The following is a 19,569-nucleotide window of genomic DNA, read 5'->3' on the forward strand; positions in this document are numbered from 1 at the left end:
CATCACCAAACTGCTGAGCATCATCCCCCATAAATATTCGTGCTTGATAGGCAAGTATCTTCTCTAATGTTGGGTCAGACCGTGAAGCAACTAGTTTCCAATTAGCTCCAGGGTCAGCATTTGCTAGCAGCCAATTTCGTTGATCATCGTTAAGTTCCTCTGTATCGAATCTGTGGTACATGAGCTGCCGCCTATGAGGCGAAAGGAGGACAGGGTGACCCAACACATCTTCAACTCTAATTGACAATCATTAATTATAATTTGTAAGACAAAGATATTCAAGTCAGCAAAAGAACAAACATATTCTAGTATGGTTTAGAATTATACTCTGCTGCTTGATACCCGAGAAGATCAATAAAATCCAGCAACTCATTATCCTCCCATTTGTTATAAATCGTGTTCCTTATCATATTGCCAAAATCAATCCGAAGTGGGATCTTGCCGTCTTCTCCCACCTGCCTCGTACGAGTGACCAATGGGTTGATTTTTATTCTATTGTCAATCATATGATAGCTGGCAGAATCGGCCAATTCATCCGACGTAGACCCTGCACTCCAAATCTTCTCAATGGCCATGTAGGCAGTGCTGTATAAATGAAAAACACATCTGGTAAGCTCTACCAACCTGGATTCATATAAACAGCACACTAACAGCTAGAACTCAACTTGTGTGCGGTACACAAAGATGCTGCAATCAACACATAAATATCACACACACAAAATATGATGCTAAAGCCAAGCTCTCAGCCGCAAAAAACAGAATAATGCACATATAAGTCTTGGCCCTTAATAACTAGCAGAAAAAACACCAATACAGTTCAGTAAGAAGAAATTAGAGCAAAATATAAAGGAAGCAAATTTATTTATGCAAATGATGAAGGAAGTAATTTCAGTAAGAAGATATGAGCAAAAATATAAGGCAAGTAACGGGAAAGCTCGATGTTAAGAGAAGAAACCACGAATGGAAGATATTAGGCCTTCCAGACCAAAAAGCAAGGCTATGTGCATTCACGGACAGATGCTGTCAGTGGCAACCTTATAACACAGCAACTTCACTAAAACAGAAGACGCATGAATTCTGCAAATTTGTAGTGTATATGTTGGTGCTATTGTAATACTCCCTCCGTCCGAAAATAAGTGTCTCAACTTTAGTACAAAGTTGAGACACTTATTTTGGGACGGAGGGAGGAGTAGTATGTTGTATGAGGACTCGAGTGCAAAAGTATGAATAAATAAAGGGGCTGCTGTCTAGGGGAACTTTCCCCATTTTCTACTTGGTTATCAGAGCTATCTTCTTCTCTACTCAGATCAGCCCTCAAAACACTAGCCACCACCTTGCTCTTCCCAGCACCACAACTCCACCACCAGCCGCTCCTCCAAGTTAAGACACGTCTTTCAGCGAGTGGAGCTGCTCCTTGCTGCGCCGCCTCGTAGGTGGACGCAGGTCACTGCGGCACCGCCTTGTAGGCAGGCTTAGGTGCGCTTGGTGTTGCAGCAACAATGTGCTAAATCGGACGAGACCTGCTGGAGATAATTCCTAGTGTGCTATTTTTTCAGTTCCTGGTCTAGAGTAAGTGTTTTTTTTTTTTGCGGGGAAGCTCTAGAGGAAGTGTTGCCCTGGTCCAGATCAAAAGGAAGAAGGATTTGATTGGAGAAGAGGTCTGGTCTGTGATGTTGAGTGTATATTGAGATTTGAGGTGTGAAGGGTTGTACTGGCTGTAGAGTAATACACTGCCGGATAGTCTTTTTTTTGTGGGGGGCGGGGCTTGCTTCAGCAGAGAACTATGGGTCCAGAGCCAGTTGTAAGCAAGGGTTAGTCGCCTCCTACTCCCAACGAGTAAGCAGCTGAGCCAAATCAAAATTACCATATCCTGCTGAGCACTCGCCCTGGCGCCGGCAGAACCCACGCCTGGGAGACAACAGCCGCCACTGCTCCCGCTCGCCTGTCCCTGTCTCCTCTTGGTACCCTCAACACCATTTCCTCTCCGCCTCTGATGCCTCCAGGAGCGTGAGCAGGCAAGCAGCTACAGCACAAGGGTGAGGCAGGTGGCGGCAGTGAAGGAGGGCCCGGCAAGGAGAAGAGGCGGCGACGGAGGGCGCGTCGGGTGGCGCCGGCAGGGAAGGAGGTGTTGCAGCATGCGGGAGGGGACTAATTTACCAGGTGCCGTGATGCCTCTTCTCCACTCTTTTTAGAGATCTAGCATGGATGGTTTCTTTCAAGAGATTTGCAAGTTTGTGCACATGAATAATGGCAACACTCTTAAGGTGATTTCCTAGTTTAACTTTGTGCCTGGAAACTGTACTGCAACTTATTTATAAGGGAAAGTATTCCAGCCCTTGTGTAAAACATTTGATTCCTTAAGTAGACATGATGGGCATTAGTCCTGCAAGTATTTGCACCTCGTTCTATACTCATATTCTGATCGATTTTGTCATTAATCTAGACATGCTGCACTAGTAATATTGCATTTATTTTTGTGCATCTGCATGTCAGTCAAGTATGGTGTGTGGATGCATGTCCTGAAGATTCCATCTCACCTGTCAAGTCATAATCAAGAACATTTTTCTATCTAAACTGTACTGGTAATTCTGAACATTTGACAGGTCTTGCCTGAACATGTGAATAGCACAAGATGTGACATTGGATCGTATGTTCTTTCAGAATAGGAAACTTGGGAGTGTTCCTTCTCTGTCGAACTCTGGCAAACAGCTTTCAACTAGTGGGGAGATAAATGGGACACATCAGTACAGCAAAAATTTGTTGAAGTAGCAAAAAAGGATATTCGAGAGCGTCGTGTTTGTTGTTTGCAGGTAAGACTATTTTGCCTATCGCAATAAAATCTTCTTTTCCATTATTGAATATAAAGATCAATCAAATTTACTGTTACATTTTCTTCCAGCATCATTAAACAAGTTCTTTCTAGTATTATTCTTGACATGATCTGAATATATGTGGAGCAGGCGAGCAGCCACTTCTTTTCTTGGCATGACTATTTGGGCTGGAAAAAAAATATACCCGATCAACTGCTGCACTTCAACAGGGATAGATGTCTTTTTGTCTGATACTTGTTTGGTCTTTAACCAATCATCCAGAGTTTTAGTAGTTGAACTAAATCCGCAGACGACTTGAGATATCTGGGTATTGACGCCTCCAAGAAAGGGTTTTAGAATTCCAATATGATTCAGCGTTGAACTTCTCGCCATCATATCCTCTACACTCGCCAACTGATTCTGTGCTTTGACTAAAAACATAGCTTTCCCTTGTATTGGTGTTAACTCGAGCCCCGATATCTTCCTTGACTCCCACCATGAAGGAAAGATCTTCCCTATTGCTTCCATGAAAGATGTGCCCACGTCTCATTCCTTCGTTACTGGAGTTGTGGAACTTATACAAGTCAATGGAAGTACCCCGGCACATGTACTGGCCATGCCCAAGGTTTACGTGGGTTTTAGAAGCCGCCACGATGGCTGACAGATCATCCTACACTTGCACCAAAATGATATATTGTTACAACGATGTTTAGATAATAAATAAAGAAATGATCCAATGATTCACTAGAGGGAATGGAACATCAAATTCATGTTGATGAAAATTCAAAATGACGACAATAAGGAAGAATTAACTTCACATAAAACAATCAATTATTAAAACTGCATGTAGACAATCAAAAATGTAAATTGATGAGTTACAGAAATAATCATAATGCACACATATTGATCACTGGCGGGACATTACAAAACAGAAGTATGAAGAGAGAACTGTTAGGGGTGCTTACATGATCCACCTCCATTGCTTGCCCCTGTCCCCCCTGTGCCATTGCTTGTTGAAAATACTCGGATCACTGCATTGTTTCAGCAAAGTCAGTGAGAGCAAGGGAGAGGCATGCCAGTCATACCACTATCAACAAATCATGATTCAGATTGATAACAATTACTAAAGAAAGCATGATGCAGATCTACAAAAAGAAAAGGGAAAAAATGATGGGATGAACACACACACCTGAACCCTTGTTTCTCTCCTCCAAGCAGCAGCAAAATGTGTCAATCCTTCCTCCTTGTCCAAACTGAGCAAAAGAAGAGATTAGTAAGTCCAAAAATCACCATGAATCACAAAAGTTGGACACAATCAGTGAAAGCTAGCCAATCGAATACGCCAACAAAAAATTGCTCATCTAGGTCAGAAACCATTTCTAAATTACCTGTCCAATGGTACTGGAGCCATGTCCATTAACCAAAAACATTACTACCATGATGACAGAAAATAACAAAGGATCGAGAACAAATACATGTAGGGTTAAAGTACATCAAGAACAGATTAAAGTAGATGATGCATTAATTATTCAGGCATGGGCAGTGATCTTTTAACCTCTCAATGATCTATTGTTAAATCCTGAGTTCACGCATAAGCACTTTTTTTTTGCATCAGAGGGCAAAACATATGATTTCACTAAAATGTAGACAACTTTGATGCTAATCCGTACATCCTGAATAGGGAGCAGATCGGGAGAAAGAGCACAACCGACTGCGATGGCGGCGTTGGGGCGTGGGGGGAGAAGAAGAGAGAGACAAGTTTCGGCTTCCCGCAGTTACCTCGATCTTCTTGCGACAGGCTGCAGGGCGTGGGGGGAAGGCGCCGCGCGCGCGAGCGATTTCGGAGGCCGGCCGCGCCGCCGCACAGCACACACAGCCACGGGAGGGGATCCCTAGAATTTTTAGGGCTGTTCGAGAATTTCCCTATTTTATACGTACAGTACATACGGGACAGCTCAACGAGGCCGCGCTCACGCCAAATAGGCCGCAACCCAATAGCGCTCGCCTCGCTGGGTCGCTCGAGGGGATTTGGCGCCGGGACCTCCTCTGTCTCTATACCGTTTAAAATAATTTCATTTCTTCTTTTTTTCTACTTTAATAATGATTTGATATTTTGAAAAAGTTCCAAATTCAAAACAATTGTGATTTTTTAAAAAAATATAAGAAAAACACAGAATGTTCGTGGGTTCAGAAAATGCTTACAAAAAATGTTCGCATATTCAAGACTTTGAAAAACAAATCTTGCATTCAAAAAATATTATGAAATTGAAAAATTGTTCATAAATTCAAAAAAATATTATTAATTACATAAACGTATGCTGAACCTGGTAATGAATAGCTTATAGTGCCATCAATTGGATATAACTGTTTGGAAGCAAAAATGCTCATAATGTTATGTAATTTCACTAAAATAGAGCATCCCTGTTTGCACAGATATTAAAAGTGTGATTAGTATAAAAGTGGCACTAGTTGAAGTATAGACTCGCAAATATAAGCATTGCAATTTCTTAATGGAAAAAGAACGGTTGATGTCAGGAAGACATACATAGTATTTCGTGAAAGATTGAATCATTCATGACCTTTCCTCTTTTTTAAGCATTTTTTGTGCAGTTCAACTAAAATAAAATGCTATCACCGCTTTGACAACTTGGTGGCATTGTACAAAAAATGACTTACCATTACATCATGATGTCGGATAGGTAATGGACACGCAATAGAGACAAACATGCAGACCTCCTCCGATAACATAATGAACATTAATTTTAACAAATGTGTGACTAGCTTTGCCGGCATAATTTGAATGAATTCTACACCCTTTGTTCCTTAATATAAGACGTTTTCATAGTTCAAATTTAAAGTACCCAAAAGTCCAGTGTTTAGAAAAACAGGTAGTAGTTTTTTTGAGCACATATCTGGGAAAGCTTGCCAGACCATATATGTGTCTATACGCTAATGCAACATCATTCGAATAGTACAAATATACACTATCCAGTGGCTAGTGCAACAGTAGAGTAGTTTTGTCATTACTTGGTACAGTACAATAGTTTTAGTGAACATATTTCCATAAGCTAGCACCGGAAGATTTCTATAAGCATTAACTATACGAAATCAAAAGGTAACAAGTTTGAGCGTTGGTATGCTGGTTGTGCAACAACATTAGATCAAATACAAAAGTCTGAAGGTAACTAATGACCGTACCTTGAAGGTAAATATCATTTTCAAACTCGAGGGGACCTAAAAAATTGCTAGCCTAATCTTGATAGTCAATCAAACATAAAAACTTGATTAAACGAATCAAGAAAACAACAGGAGGAGGAGGTGCCCACTCATGACCTTTCCTCTTCTCCTCATAATTTTTTATGCAGTTTAACTGAAATAAAATGCCATTGCCGCCTTGACATTTAGTTGACACTGTACAAAAAATTTGACTTATCATTACATCATGAAGTGAGGTATGTAATCTATAAGCATTAACAATGGAAAAAAATCTAAAGGTAGTAACAAGTTTCATCGTTGGTATACTGACTGTGCAACAACATTATAATGCCTTAGCTCAAAAATCTTTAATAACATCCACAATCAACAGCTAACAAATATCCAGTACGATGTACCTCCACGGACGCATAGAGTGGTTGTGGTGGGGGGTGATGGCCCAGAGTAACAAATATCCAGGCAGCATATGTGGATTACGTCCCATTTTTGTTCTTTTTAGCCACTTTTTTCCTATGTGAGGACAACAAACTATCGACCCGGTCATTCTATGTTGGGTTATCCTGCCTTTCTACCCTTTTTCTACCAAGAGACAAGAGAAGCTCCTTAGCTACTCTTTTCCCCTTTTCAACCAAGATGCAGGTCGATACCAAGTCTCTTCGATAGTACTTCCCCCTTTCTTTCCTTATTCAACCCAGACATGGATTAGTCTGCATGAAGTAGGGTTTCCTTTAATAGTGCAAATTAAGGTTTCCGTCAGCGTGACTAGTAGAGCAGAGGATGGTAAATTTGGGAGATGGGGAATGGAAAAAGATCCACATCCAGCGACGTGGCAGATGGGGCAATAGAACAAGGGTATGGTTCGAAAAGAGGTAGCATACCCGAGGGTCGGCGGGAAGTGGCTTCGCTCGTGGTCATCCTCCTCCACACACACTACGACAGCGAGCTTGGGAACGGCGCCCAACCCGCGCCGATGCTAGGTCTGAGAGGATGGCCTTGTCGTCAGTGTGTGACCTCACTCGCCAATGACGAGTGCGTCAACCTGCACGTCCTTTTCTTCCCCAGCGGATGGGATCCTGGCGGAAACGTGACCACCGGCGAGGAGGGAGAGAGAGGGGCCACCACCATCTTTTTTAGATCTGGAGAAAGGGTGATAGTGTGAAAGAAAGTGAGAAGCAAGTGTGAGAAGCAAGGAAGCGCTGAAGCTGCAGCCTATATATCTTACTAGTACTAGTAGTACTAGATAGACTAGAGGTAGAGTAGTGGTAGAGTAGTTTATATTTTCTCTGCATACAATACCAATTACTACACGCCATTAAAAAAATAAAGTCAAGAAATAATACGGCACCTCGGGCCAACGACGCCGGATCGCATTTTAAACGAGAAATGGCACGCCATGTTTTGTTGACATGTGGTCCAGTTCCAACATGTCGGTGAGACGACGGTGATTCCTTTTGTATAATTTTTGAACGGACGTCTATGTAGGTCAGAGCGTCTATTTATATACCGTGGCAACCGTCCGCCGCTCCCCACTAGCCTCTTCCTGTAATGTGGCTACTGTCTGTCGCCTCTTCGCCTTTCCCTCTCGATTTGGAAACTGCTGTCGCATGCTCCTCCTCCCTCCATTTGCCTTGACTCTTCCTTCTGCCATTGTTCGTCTTATCGATGGAGGAAGCAGGTCGGAAACAACCCCATTATTCTTGCCCTGATCCGAAAGATGACGTGGTGGAGGAACTCATTGATCGATGTGACGTCATCACCATGGCTAGTATGTCAGGTTCATTCAAGACAACTCTCGACTCAACAAATAATATAATTACAAAGAACCCAGTTCAGGAGCGGTTTGATCTCTCCTATCTTCTTCGCCACATGACGCTGCTCGCTGGCGTGGGGATGATGGAAGCCTCACCTTGTGCAAGTTGATGCCGCTTGATAATGCTACGTGTGATGTTAAGATGCCTTCACTTGAGGGTAAGGCCTGGGCATGTGCAAATGGAGATTGGGTTGTTTATATCAGGTACAACTGTAAGCGGAAACTTGTGAATGTGTACACTTGTCACCGGGTTCCACTTCCAAAAATCTCAAACAACCCTGAGGTTGAGCACACCGGTATTCTACGTGCGTTCAAATACGATCATGGTGACTGTCATCTACAGAAGATAGCAATTTGTCAAGTTCCCAACCCCTCTTGGGGTTATACGAACTATCATGTTGTCACTATCTTCAACAAGCTTGTTGTCGTCCTTGATTACACGCCTCGATGGATATTGCTAAAAAACAGTTTCTGTACACGGATGTGTACTGTGATGCAATTAAATACGAGTGTCTTGTGTTTGCTGCCACCATTTCTGGCACTATTTTTTCATGGGATCCTTGTTGTTTCGGTATGTGTGACGCCCCCGATTCAATCGTACACTAATCATACACGCAAATGTGTACCATCAAGAGCAGGGACTCACGGGAAGATATCACAACACAACTCCAGACACAAATTAGAATAATACAAGCTTTATATTACAAGCCAGGGGCCTCAAGGGCTCGAATACATCAGCTTGAATACAAACGAGTCAGCGGAAGCAACAATATCTGAGTACAGACATAAGTTAAACAAGTTTGCCTTAAGAGCATCTCCAACAGGCGCGGCAAAAGGCGCGCCCGCGTGGTAAAATTACGTTTTAGCGCGCGCCGGCTGATTCCGCGCGCTCCAGCGGTGGCGGGAACTTACCGCGCGCGGGAGAAAGCGGCACACGGCGCGGTAGATTTGGCGCGCCGCTTACCGCGCGCCTATAAATTGCCGCGCCCGCCACGCGCACCGCACACAGCCACGCGCCCTCCCCTCGCAAGCTCGCCGCCTCTCCGCTTCGCAGCTTTCCGTGCCACCACCGCGCCACCATGCCGCCGCGCCGCCGGGGTGCTTCGGGCTATCGCGGTGTCCGCGCGCGCCCCAACGGCTGGTTCTCCGCCGAGATACGGTCCGGCGACGTGCGGCTCGGCCTCGGTACATTCCGGAGCGCGCACGAGGCGGCCCGCGCGTACGACGCGGCGGCGTGGCGCTTGGACAGGCCCCGGTCGCAGATGAACTTCCGGGACGTCTTCACGCGCGAGCAGGTGCAGCGCGTCGCCCCTCCGCCACGTCTCATCACCGGCCTCGATCGTGCCGTCCATGCTCGGCGGCAGCGCCGCCTCTTCGTCACCGAGGAGGACAAGCGAGCCATGGCGGAGTGGCGCCGTGGCCACCCGGAGGACGTCGCCGACGAGCATGCCTACTGGGCGGAGAGGACGGCAAGGCGTCGTGCGGAGCGGGCTGACCAGCGTCAGCGGAAGGCATTGGCGAACGAGCAGTGCGACATAGTTTCAGCAGGTGGTAGGTCGTTCTTCACGGCCGACGATGGCCCTTGGGACGACATATGGCTCTCAACCTCGGAAGACACCGACGAGGATGATGATGGTGATGATGATGGTAGCGACTTGGAGTAGTTTCTATCTATCTATCTATGTCGTAGTAGTATCTATCTATCTATGTATGTGGAACTATCTATCTATGTATGTCGAACTATCTATCTATCTATGTAAAATATCTTGCATCGTTTTTTTATCTATGCAAAAAAAATGTTTTAAGCGCGTGCGCTGCATTTTTACCGCGCCTGCTGGAGCTGCGCGCGCGCGCAGCTTTACAGCGCGGCTGCTGGAGCAAACGCCGCGCGCCGCGCCAAACCAGGCGATGGGCGCGCGCCAAATCAGTTTTTAGCGCGCGGCGCGTTCGGCGCCTGTTGGAGATGCTCTGAGAAGGCTAGCACAAAAGCTGTAACGGTCGAAAAGGCAAGGCCACCTGCCCGGGATCCTCCTAACTACTCCTGGTTGTCGGCTGCCTCCACGTAGTAGTAGGCACCCTCGGAGTTCTAGTAGTCGTCGGTGGTGGCATCTGGCTCCTGGACTCCACCATCTGGTTGCAACAACTAGAAAGAAGAACGAAGGGGGAAAAGGGGTAGCAAAGCAACCGTGAGTACTCATCCAAAGTACTCGCAAGCAATATCTACACTACATATGCAACATTATCAAAGGAAGGCTCTATATGTGGACTGGGCTGCAGAAAATGCCAGAATAGAGGAGAGAGCCTAGTCCTATCGAAGACTAGCATCTTCAAGCAGCTCCAAGCATCTTGCAGCATTCAACAGAGTATATAGAATAGCATTTTATATTTAGCAAACATGTTGTAACATTACCCAGAGATCACTTCCTCGAATCCTTGCGAGAAAACAATCCCGGAGCCATCATTTCCATTACATGCCTCAGCATTCAGTATCCAGTTCTAGTTTGTATCGATCGGGATACAACTTCAAGTGTCCGTCACCGTAGGACAGGCTATCGATAGATGTTTTCTTCCCTGTAGGGGTGCACCAACTTACCCACCACCACTACAAAAAAATACACATCCTTGACATTTTGGGTCGAACGAAATATTTTTCTATCATACATATGACACTTCTATGATGATAATTGTGACAAAACCCGGTATCATCATAGATGTGGTGGGCTCCTACTTCTATGACAAAAAATCATGACAGAAAATGGGCTTTTCGTCCTGGGCGGGCTAGAGACGCAGCTGCATGATATTCTTTGGGTCGTCCATGACGGAAAAAACCGTGGTAGAAGTGAGGGCGAGGAAAATTTCGGGGAGTTCCAGGTTACGGTGGGAGGTCATGTTGGGGAACGTAGTAATTTCAAAAAAATTCCTACGCACACGCAAGATCATGGTGATGATATAGCAACGAGAGGCGAGAGTGTTCGTCCACGTACCCTCGTAGACCGTAAGCGGAAGCGTTAGCACAACGCGGTTGATGTAGTCGTACGTCTTCACGATCCGACCGATCCAAGCACCGAACGTACGGAGCCTCCGAGTTCAGCACACGTTCAGCTCGATGACGATCTCCGGCCCTCCGATCCAGCAAAGGCTCCGGAGATGAGTTCCGTCAGCACGACGGCGTGGTGACGATGATGATGTTCTACCGGCGCAGGGCTTCGCCTAAACTCCGCGACGATATGACCGAGGTAGAATATGGTGGAAGGGGGCACCGCACACGGCTAAGGAACGATCCGTAGATCAACTTGTGTGTCATGGGGTGCCCCCCTGCCCCCGTATATAAAGGAGCAAGGAGGAGGGGGCCGACCAAGGGGAGAGGCGCGCCCTAGGGGTGTCCTACTCCCACCGGGAGTAGGATTCCCCCTTTCCTAGTCCAACTAGGAACCCTTCCATGTAGTAGGAGTAGGAGAGAAGGAAAGGGAAGAGAGAAGGAGAAGGAAGGAAGGGGGCGCCCCCCTCCCTAGTCCAATTCGGAATAGTCCAAGGGGAGGGGTGCGGCCACCCTTTTGGCCCTTTCTCTCCTTTCCCGTATGGCCCATTGAGGCCCAATACAAATTCCCGTAACTCTCCGGTACTCCGAAAAATACCCGAATCACTCGGTACCTTTCCGAACTCCTAATATAGTCGTCCAATATATCGATCTTTACGTCTCGACCATTTCGAGACTCCTCGTCATGTCCCCAATCTCATCCGGGACTCCGAACTCCTTCGGTACATAAAAACTCATAAACTCATAATATAACTGTCATCGAAACCTTAAGCGTGCGGACCCTACGGGTTCGAGAACAATGTAGACATGACCTGGAACTATTCTCGGTCAATAACCAATAGCGGAACCTGGATGCTCATATTGGCTCCCACATATTCTACGAAGATCTTTATCGGTCAAACCGCATAACAACATACGTTGTTCCCTTTGTCATCGGTATGTTACTTGCCCGAGATTCGATCGTCGGTATCCCAATACCTAGTTCAGTCTCATTACCGGCAAGTCTCTTTACTCGTTATGTAATGCATCATCCCGCAACTAACTCATTAGTCACATTGCTTGGAAGGCTTATAGTGATGTGCATTACCGAGAGGGCCCAGAGATACCTCTCCGACAATCGGAGTGACAAAACCTAATCTCGAAATACGCCAACCCAACATGTACCTTTGGAGACACCTGTAGTACTCCTTTATAATCACCCAGTTATGTTGTGATGTTTGGTAGTACCCAAAGTGTTCCTCCGGTAAACGGGAGTTGCATAATGCTCATAGTTACAGGAACATGTATAAGTCATGAAGAAAGCAATAACAGTATACTAAACGATCAAGTGCTAGGCTAACGGAATGGGTCATGTCAATCACATCATTCTCCTAATGATGTGATCCCATTAATCAAATGACAACTCTTTTGTCCATGGCTAGGAAACATGACCATCTTTGATAAACGAGCTAGTCAAGTAGAGGCATACTAGTGACACTATGTTTGTCTATGTATTCACACATGTATTATGTTTCCGGTTAATACAATTCTAGCATGAATAATAAACATTTATCATGATATAAGGAAATAAATAATAACTTTATTATTGCCTCTAGGGCATATTTCCTTCAGTCTCCCACTTGCACTAGAGTCAATAATCTGGTTCACATCGCCATGTGATTTTAACACCAATATTCACATCTGTATGTGATTAATACCCATATTTCACATCATCATGTGATCAACACCCAAAGGGTTTACTAGAGTCAACAATCTAGTTCACATTGCTATGTGATTAACACCCAAAGAGTACTAAGGTATGATCATGTTTTGCTTGTGAGAGAAGTTTAGTCAATGGGTCTGTCATATTCAGAGCCGTATGTATTTTGCAAATATTCTATGTCCACAATGGTCTGCACGGAGCTACTCTAGCTAATTGCTCCCACTTTCAATATGTATCCAGATTGAGACTTAGAGTCATCTGGATTGGTGTAAAAGCTTGCATCGTTGTAACTTTTTACGACGGGCTCTTTTATCACCTCCATAATCGAGAAACATCTCCTTAGTTCTCACTAAGGATATTCTTGACCGTTGTCCAGTGATCTACTCTTAGATCAAAATTGTATTCCTTTGTCAAACTCAGAGCAAGGTATACAATAGGTCTGGTTCACAGCATAGCATACTTTATAGAACCTATGACTGAGGCATAGGGAATGACTTTTCATTCTCTTTCTATTTTCTGCCGTGGTCGGGATTTGAGTCTTACTCAATTTCATACCTTTGCAACACAGACAAGAACTCTTTCTTTGACTGTTCTATTTTGAACTATTTCAAAAATTTATCAAGGTATGTACTCATTGAAAAAATCTTATCAAGCGTCTTGATCTATGTATATAGATCTTGATGCTCAATGTGTAAGCAACTTCACCGAGGTCTTTCATTGAAAAACTTTTATTCAAGTATCCCTTTATGCTATCCAGAAATTCTATATCATTTCTGATCAACAATATGTCATCTACATATAGTATCAGAAATGCTACAGAGCTCCCACTCACTTTCTTGTAAATACAGGCTTCACCGCAAGTCTGTATAATACTATATGCTTTGATCAATTTATCAAAGCGTATATTCCAACTCTGAGATGCTCGCACCAGTCCATAGATGGATCGCTGGAGATTGCACATTTTGTTAGTACCTTTAGGATTGACAAAACCTTCTGGTTGCATCATATACAACTCTTCGTTAAGAAAACCATTAAGGAATGCAGTTTTGACATCCATTTGCCAAATTTCATAAAATGTGGCAATTGCTAACATGATTTGGACAGACTTAAGCATCGCTACATTTGAGAAAATCTCATTGTAGTCAACACCTTGAACTTGTCGAAAACCTTTTGCGACAAGTCGAGCTTTGTAGATAGTAACACTACTATCAGCATCTGTCTTCCTCTTGAAGATCCATTTATACAATATGGCTTGCCGATCATCGGGCAACTCCATCAAAGTCCACACTTTGTTCTCATACATGGATCCTATCTCAGATTTCATGGCCTCTAGCCATTTTGTGGAATCTGGCTCATCATCGCTTCCTCATAGTTCGTAGGTTTATCGTGGTCTAGTAACATGACTTCCAGAATAGAATTACCGTATCACTCTGGTGCGGACCGTACTCTGGAAGACCTACGGGGTTCTGTAGTAACTTGATTTGAAGTTTCATGATCATCATCATTAGCTTCCTCACTAATTGGTGTAGAAATCACTGGAACTGATTTCAGTGATGAACTATTTTCCAATTCGGGAGGAGGTACAATTACCTCATCAAGTTCTACTTTCCTCCCACTCACTTCTTTCGAGAGAAACTCCTTCTCTAGAAAGGATCCATTCTTAGCAACGAATGTTTTTCCTTTGGATCTGTGATAGAAGGAGTACCCAACAGTTTTGGGTATTCTATGAAGACGCACTTCTCCGATTTGGTTTTGAGCTTATCAGGTTGAAAACCTTTTTCATATAAGCATCACAACTCCAAACTTTAAGAAACGACAGCTTAGGTTTACTGCTAAACCATAGTTCATACGGTGTCGTCTCAAGGGATTTAGATGGTGCCCTTTTAATGTGAATGCAGCTGTCTCTAATGCATAACCCCAAAACAATAGTGGTAAATCAGTAAGAGACATCATAGATCGCACCATATCCAATAAAGTGCGGTTACGACGTTCGGACACACCATAACGTTGTGGTGTTCCAGGTAGCATGAGCTGTGAAACTATTCCACACTGTTTTAATTGAAGACCAAACTCGTAACTCAAATATTCGTCTCTGCGATCAGATCGCAGAAACTTTATTTTCTTGTTACGATGATTTTTCCACTTCACTCTAAAATTCTTTGAACATTTCAACTATTTCAGACTTATGTTTCATCAAGTAGATATACCCATATTTACTCAAATCATCTTGTGAAGGTCAGAAAATAATGATACTTGCCACGAGAATCAACACTCATTGGATCGCATACATCGGTATGTATTATTTCCAATAAGTCAGTAGCTTGTTCCATTGTTCCGGAGAACGGAGTTTTAGTCATCTTGCCCAAAAGGCACGGTTCGCAAGCATCAAATGATTCATAACCAAGTGATTCTGAAAATCCATCTTTATGGAGTTTCTTCATGCGCTTTACACCGATATGACCCAAACGGCAGTGCCACAAATAAGTTGCATTATCATTATTAACTTTGCATCTTTTGGCATCAATATTATGAATATGTGTATCACTACAATCGAGATCCAACAAACTATTTTCATTGGGTGTATAACCATCGAAGGTCTTATTCATGTAAACAGAATAACAATTATTCTTTAACTTCAAATGAATAACCGTATCGCAATAAACATGATCAAATCATAGTCATGCTCAACGCAAACGCCAAATAACATTTATTTAGGTTTAACACTAATCCCGAAAGTATAGGGAGTGTGTGATGATGACCATATCAATCTTGGAACTACTTCCAACACTCATCGTCACTTCCCCTTCAACTAGTCTCTGTTTATTCTGTAACTCCTGTTTCGAGTTACTAATCTTAGCAACCGAACAAGTATCAAATACTCAGGGGCTACTATAAACACTAGTAAGTCACACATCAATAACCTGTATATCAAATATACCCTTGTTCACTTTGCCATCATTCTTATCCACCAAATATTCAGGGCATTTCCGCTTCCAGTGACCATTTCCTTTGCAGTGTAAGCACTCAGTTTCAGGCTTTGGTCCAACTTTGGGCTTCTTCATGGAAGTGACAACTTGCTTGTCATTCTACTTGAAGTTCCCCTTTCTTTCCCTTTTTCTTGAAACTAGTGATCTTGTCAACCATCAACACTTGATGCTCTTTCTTGATTTCTACCTTCGTCGATTTCAACATCACGAAGAGCTCGGGAATCGTTTTCGTCATCCCTTGCATACTATAGTTCATCACAAAGTTCTACTAACTTGGTGATGGTGACTAGAGAACTCTGTCAATCACTATCTTATCAGGAAGATTAACTCCCACTTGATTCAAGCGATTGAAGTACCCAGACAATCTGGGCACATGCTCACTAGTTGAGCGATTCTCCTCCATCTTTTAGCTATAGAACTTGTTGGAGACTTCATATCTCTCAACTCGGGTATTTGCTGGAAATATTAACTTCAACTCCTGGAACATCTCATATGGTCCATGACGTTCAAAACGTCTTTGAAGTCCCGATTCTAAGCCGTTAAGCATGGTGCACTAAACTATCAAGTAGTCATCATATTGAGCTAGACAAACGTTCATAACGTCTGCATCTGCTCCTGCAATAGGTCTGTCACCTAGCGGTGCATTAAGGACATAATTCTTCTGTGCAGAAATGAGGATAAACCTCAGATCACGGATCCAATCCGCATCATTGCTACTAACATTTTTCAACACAATTTTCTCTAGGAACATATCAAAATAAACATATGAAAGCAACAACCCGAGCTATTGATCTACAACATAATTTGCAAAATACTACCAGGACTAAGTTCATGATAAATTTAAGTTCAATTAATCATATTACTTAAGAACTCCCACTTAGACAGACATCTCTCTAGTCATCTAAGTGATCACATGATCCAAATCAACTAAACCATGTCCGATCATCACGTGAGATGGAGTAGTTTCAATGGTGAACATCACTATGTTGATCATATCTACTATATGATTCACGTTCGACCTTTCGATCTCCGTGTTCCGAGGCCATATCTGTATATGCTAGGCTCGTCAAGTATGACCTGAGTATTCCGCGTGTGCAACTGTTTTGCACCCGTTGTATTTGAACGTAGAGCCTATCACACCCGATCATCACATGGTGTCTCAGCACGAAGAACTTTCGCAACGGTGCATACTCAGGGAGAACACTTCTTGATAATTAGTGAGAGATCATCTTAAAATGCTACCGTCAATCAAAGCAAGATAAGATGCATAAAGGATAAACATCACATGTAATCAATATAAGTGATATGATATGGCCATCATCATCTTGTGCTTGTGATCTCCATCTTCGAAGCACCATCATGATCACCATCGTCACCGGCGCGACACCTTGATCTCCATCGTAGCATCGTTGTCGTTACGCCATCTATTGCTTCTACGACTATCGCTACCGCTTAGTGATAAAGTAAAGCAATTACATGGCGTTTGCATTTCATACAATAAAGCGACAACCATATGGCTCCTGCCAGTTGCCGATAACTTCGGTTACAAAACATGATCATCTCATACAATAAAATATAGCATCACGTCTTGACCATATCACATCACAACATGCCCTGCAAAAACAAGTTAGACGTCCTCTACTTTGTTGTTGCAAATTTTATGTGGCTGCTACGGGCTTTAGCAAGAACCGTTCTTACCTACGCATCAAAAACAACAACGATAGTTCGTCAAGTTGGTGCTGTTTTAACCTTCGCAAGGACCGGGCGTAGCCACACTCGATTCAGCTAAAGTGAGAGAGACATACACCCGCCAATCACCTTTAAGCACGAGTGCTCGTAACGGTGAAACCAGTCTCGCGTAAGCGTACGCGTAATGTCGGTCCGGGCTGCTTCATCTCACAATACCGCCGAACCAAAGTATGACATGCTGGTAAGCAGTATGACTTGTATCGTCCACAACTCACTTGTGTTCTACTCGTGCATATAACATCAACGCATAAAACCTAGGCTCGGATGCCATTGTTGGGGAACGTAGTAATTTCAAAAAAATTCCTACGCACACGCAAGATCATGGTGATGATATAGCAACGAGAGGGGAGAGTGTTCGTCCACGTACCCTCGTAGACCGTAAGCGGAAGCGATAGCACAACGCGGTTGATGTAGTCGTACGTCTTCACGATCCGACCGATCTAAGCACCGAACGTACGGAGCCTCCGAGTTCAGCACACGTTCAGCTCGATGACGATCTCCGGCCCTCCGATCCAGCAAAGGCTCCGAAGATGAGTTCCGTCAGCACGACGGCGTGGTGACGATGATGATGTTCTACCGGCGCAGGGCTTCACCTAAATTCCGCGACGATATGACCGAGGTGGAATATGGTGGAAGGGGGCACCGCACACGGCTAAGGAACGATCCGTAGATCAACTTGTGTGTCATGGGGTGCCCCCCTGCCCCCGTATATAAAGGAGCAAGGAGGAGGGGGCCGGCCAAGGGGAGAGGCGCGCCCTAGGGGTGTCCTACTCCCACCGGGAGTAGGATTCCCCCTTTCCTAGTCCAACTAGGAACCCTTCCTTGTAGTAGGAGTAGGAGAGAAGGAAAGGGAAGAGAGAAGGAGAAGGAAGGAAGGGGGCGCCCCCCCTCCCTAGTCCAATTCGGAATAGTCCAAGGGGAGGGGTGCGGCCACCCTTTTGGCCCTTTCTCTCCTTTCCCGTATGGCCCATTGAGGCCCAATACGAATTCCCGTAACTCTCTGGTACTCCGAAAAATACCCGAATCACTCGGAACCTTTTCGAACTCCTAATATAGTCGTCCAATATATCGATCTTTACGTCTCGACCATTTCGAGACTCCTCGTCATGTCCCCAATCTCATCCGGGACTCCGAACTCCTTCGGTACATAAAAACTCATAAACTCATAATATAACTATCATCGAAACCTTAAGCGTGCGGACCCTATGGGTTCGAGAACAATGTAGACATGACCTGGAACTATTCTCGGTCAATAACCAATAGCGGAACCTGGATGCTCATATTGGCTCCCACATATTCTACGAAGATCTTTATCGGTCAAACCGCATAACAACATACGTTGTTCCCTTTGTCATCGGTATGTTACTTGCCCGAGATTCGATCGTCGGTATCCCAATACCTAGTTCAATCTCGTTACCGGCAAGTCTCTTTACTCGTTATGTAATGCATCATCCCGCAACTAACTCATTAGTCACATTGCTTGCAAGGCTTATAGTGATGTGCATTACCGAGAGGGCCCAGAGATACCTCTCCGACAATCGGAGTGACAAAACCTAATCTCGAAATACGCCAACCCAACATGTACCTTTGGAGACACCTGTAGTACTCCTTTATAATCACCCAGTTACGTTGTGACGTTTGGTAGTACCCAAAGTGTTCCTCCGGTAAACGGGAGTTGCATAATTCTCATAGTTACAGGAACATGTATAAGTCATGAAGAAAGCAATAGCAGTATACTAAACGATCAAGTGCTAGGCTAACGGAATGGGTCATGTCAATCACATCATTCTCCTAATGATGTGATCCCGTTAATCAAATGACAACTCTTTTGTCCATGGCTAGGAAACATGACCATCTTTGATAAACGAGCTAGTCAAGTAGAGGCATACTAGTGACACTATGTTTGTCTATGTATTCACACATGTATTATGTTTCCGGTTAATACAATTCTAGCATGAATAATAAACATTTATCATGATATAAGGAAATAAATAATAACTTTATTATTGCCTCTAGGGCATATTTCCTTCAGGTCAGGGGCCGAGCGATGCGCATTTCTCTCGTACACGTGCGAGGCGTTGGCTCTAACTGAACCCGAGCGAGGCGTTGGGCTCTAACTGAACCCGAGCGATTGCACTGCAGGCTACGCGTTACTAAACCGAGCGATCGATCGATGGCTGTTAACTGAACCCGATCGAGCGATTCCTTCGCTACTGCTGCTAACTGAAGCCGATCGATGCTGCCTCTGGGATGAACAGTGA

At 44.1% G+C, this 19,569-nt stretch overlaps 1 protein-coding gene across 1 annotated transcript in view; it reads right to left on the minus strand.

Moving 5' to 3' along the window:
- LOC119309095 overlaps nt 1–4,700 on the minus strand; it is a 6,640-nt gene extending 1,940 nt beyond the window's left edge. The window contains exons 1-6 of the mRNA XM_037585178.1: nt 4,590–4,700; nt 4,000–4,063; nt 3,776–3,841; nt 3,016–3,480; nt 328–585; nt 7–236 (exon numbers count right to left, since the gene is read on the minus strand). Of these exons, the coding sequence (XP_037441075.1) occupies nt 7–236; nt 328–585; nt 3,016–3,338 (811 nt within the window). The 5' untranslated portion in view covers nt 3,339–3,480; nt 3,776–3,841; nt 4,000–4,063; nt 4,590–4,700. The remainder of the gene's footprint in view (nt 1–6; nt 237–327; nt 586–3,015; nt 3,481–3,775; nt 3,842–3,999; nt 4,064–4,589) is intronic.
- Nucleotides 4,701–19,569: the final 14,869 nt, after the last annotated feature.

Source organism: Triticum dicoccoides, chromosome 5B (assembly GCF_002162155.2).
Source record: "Triticum dicoccoides isolate Atlit2015 ecotype Zavitan chromosome 5B, WEW_v2.0, whole genome shotgun sequence".
Taxonomy (NCBI): Eukaryota; Viridiplantae; Streptophyta; class Magnoliopsida; order Poales; family Poaceae; genus Triticum; species Triticum dicoccoides.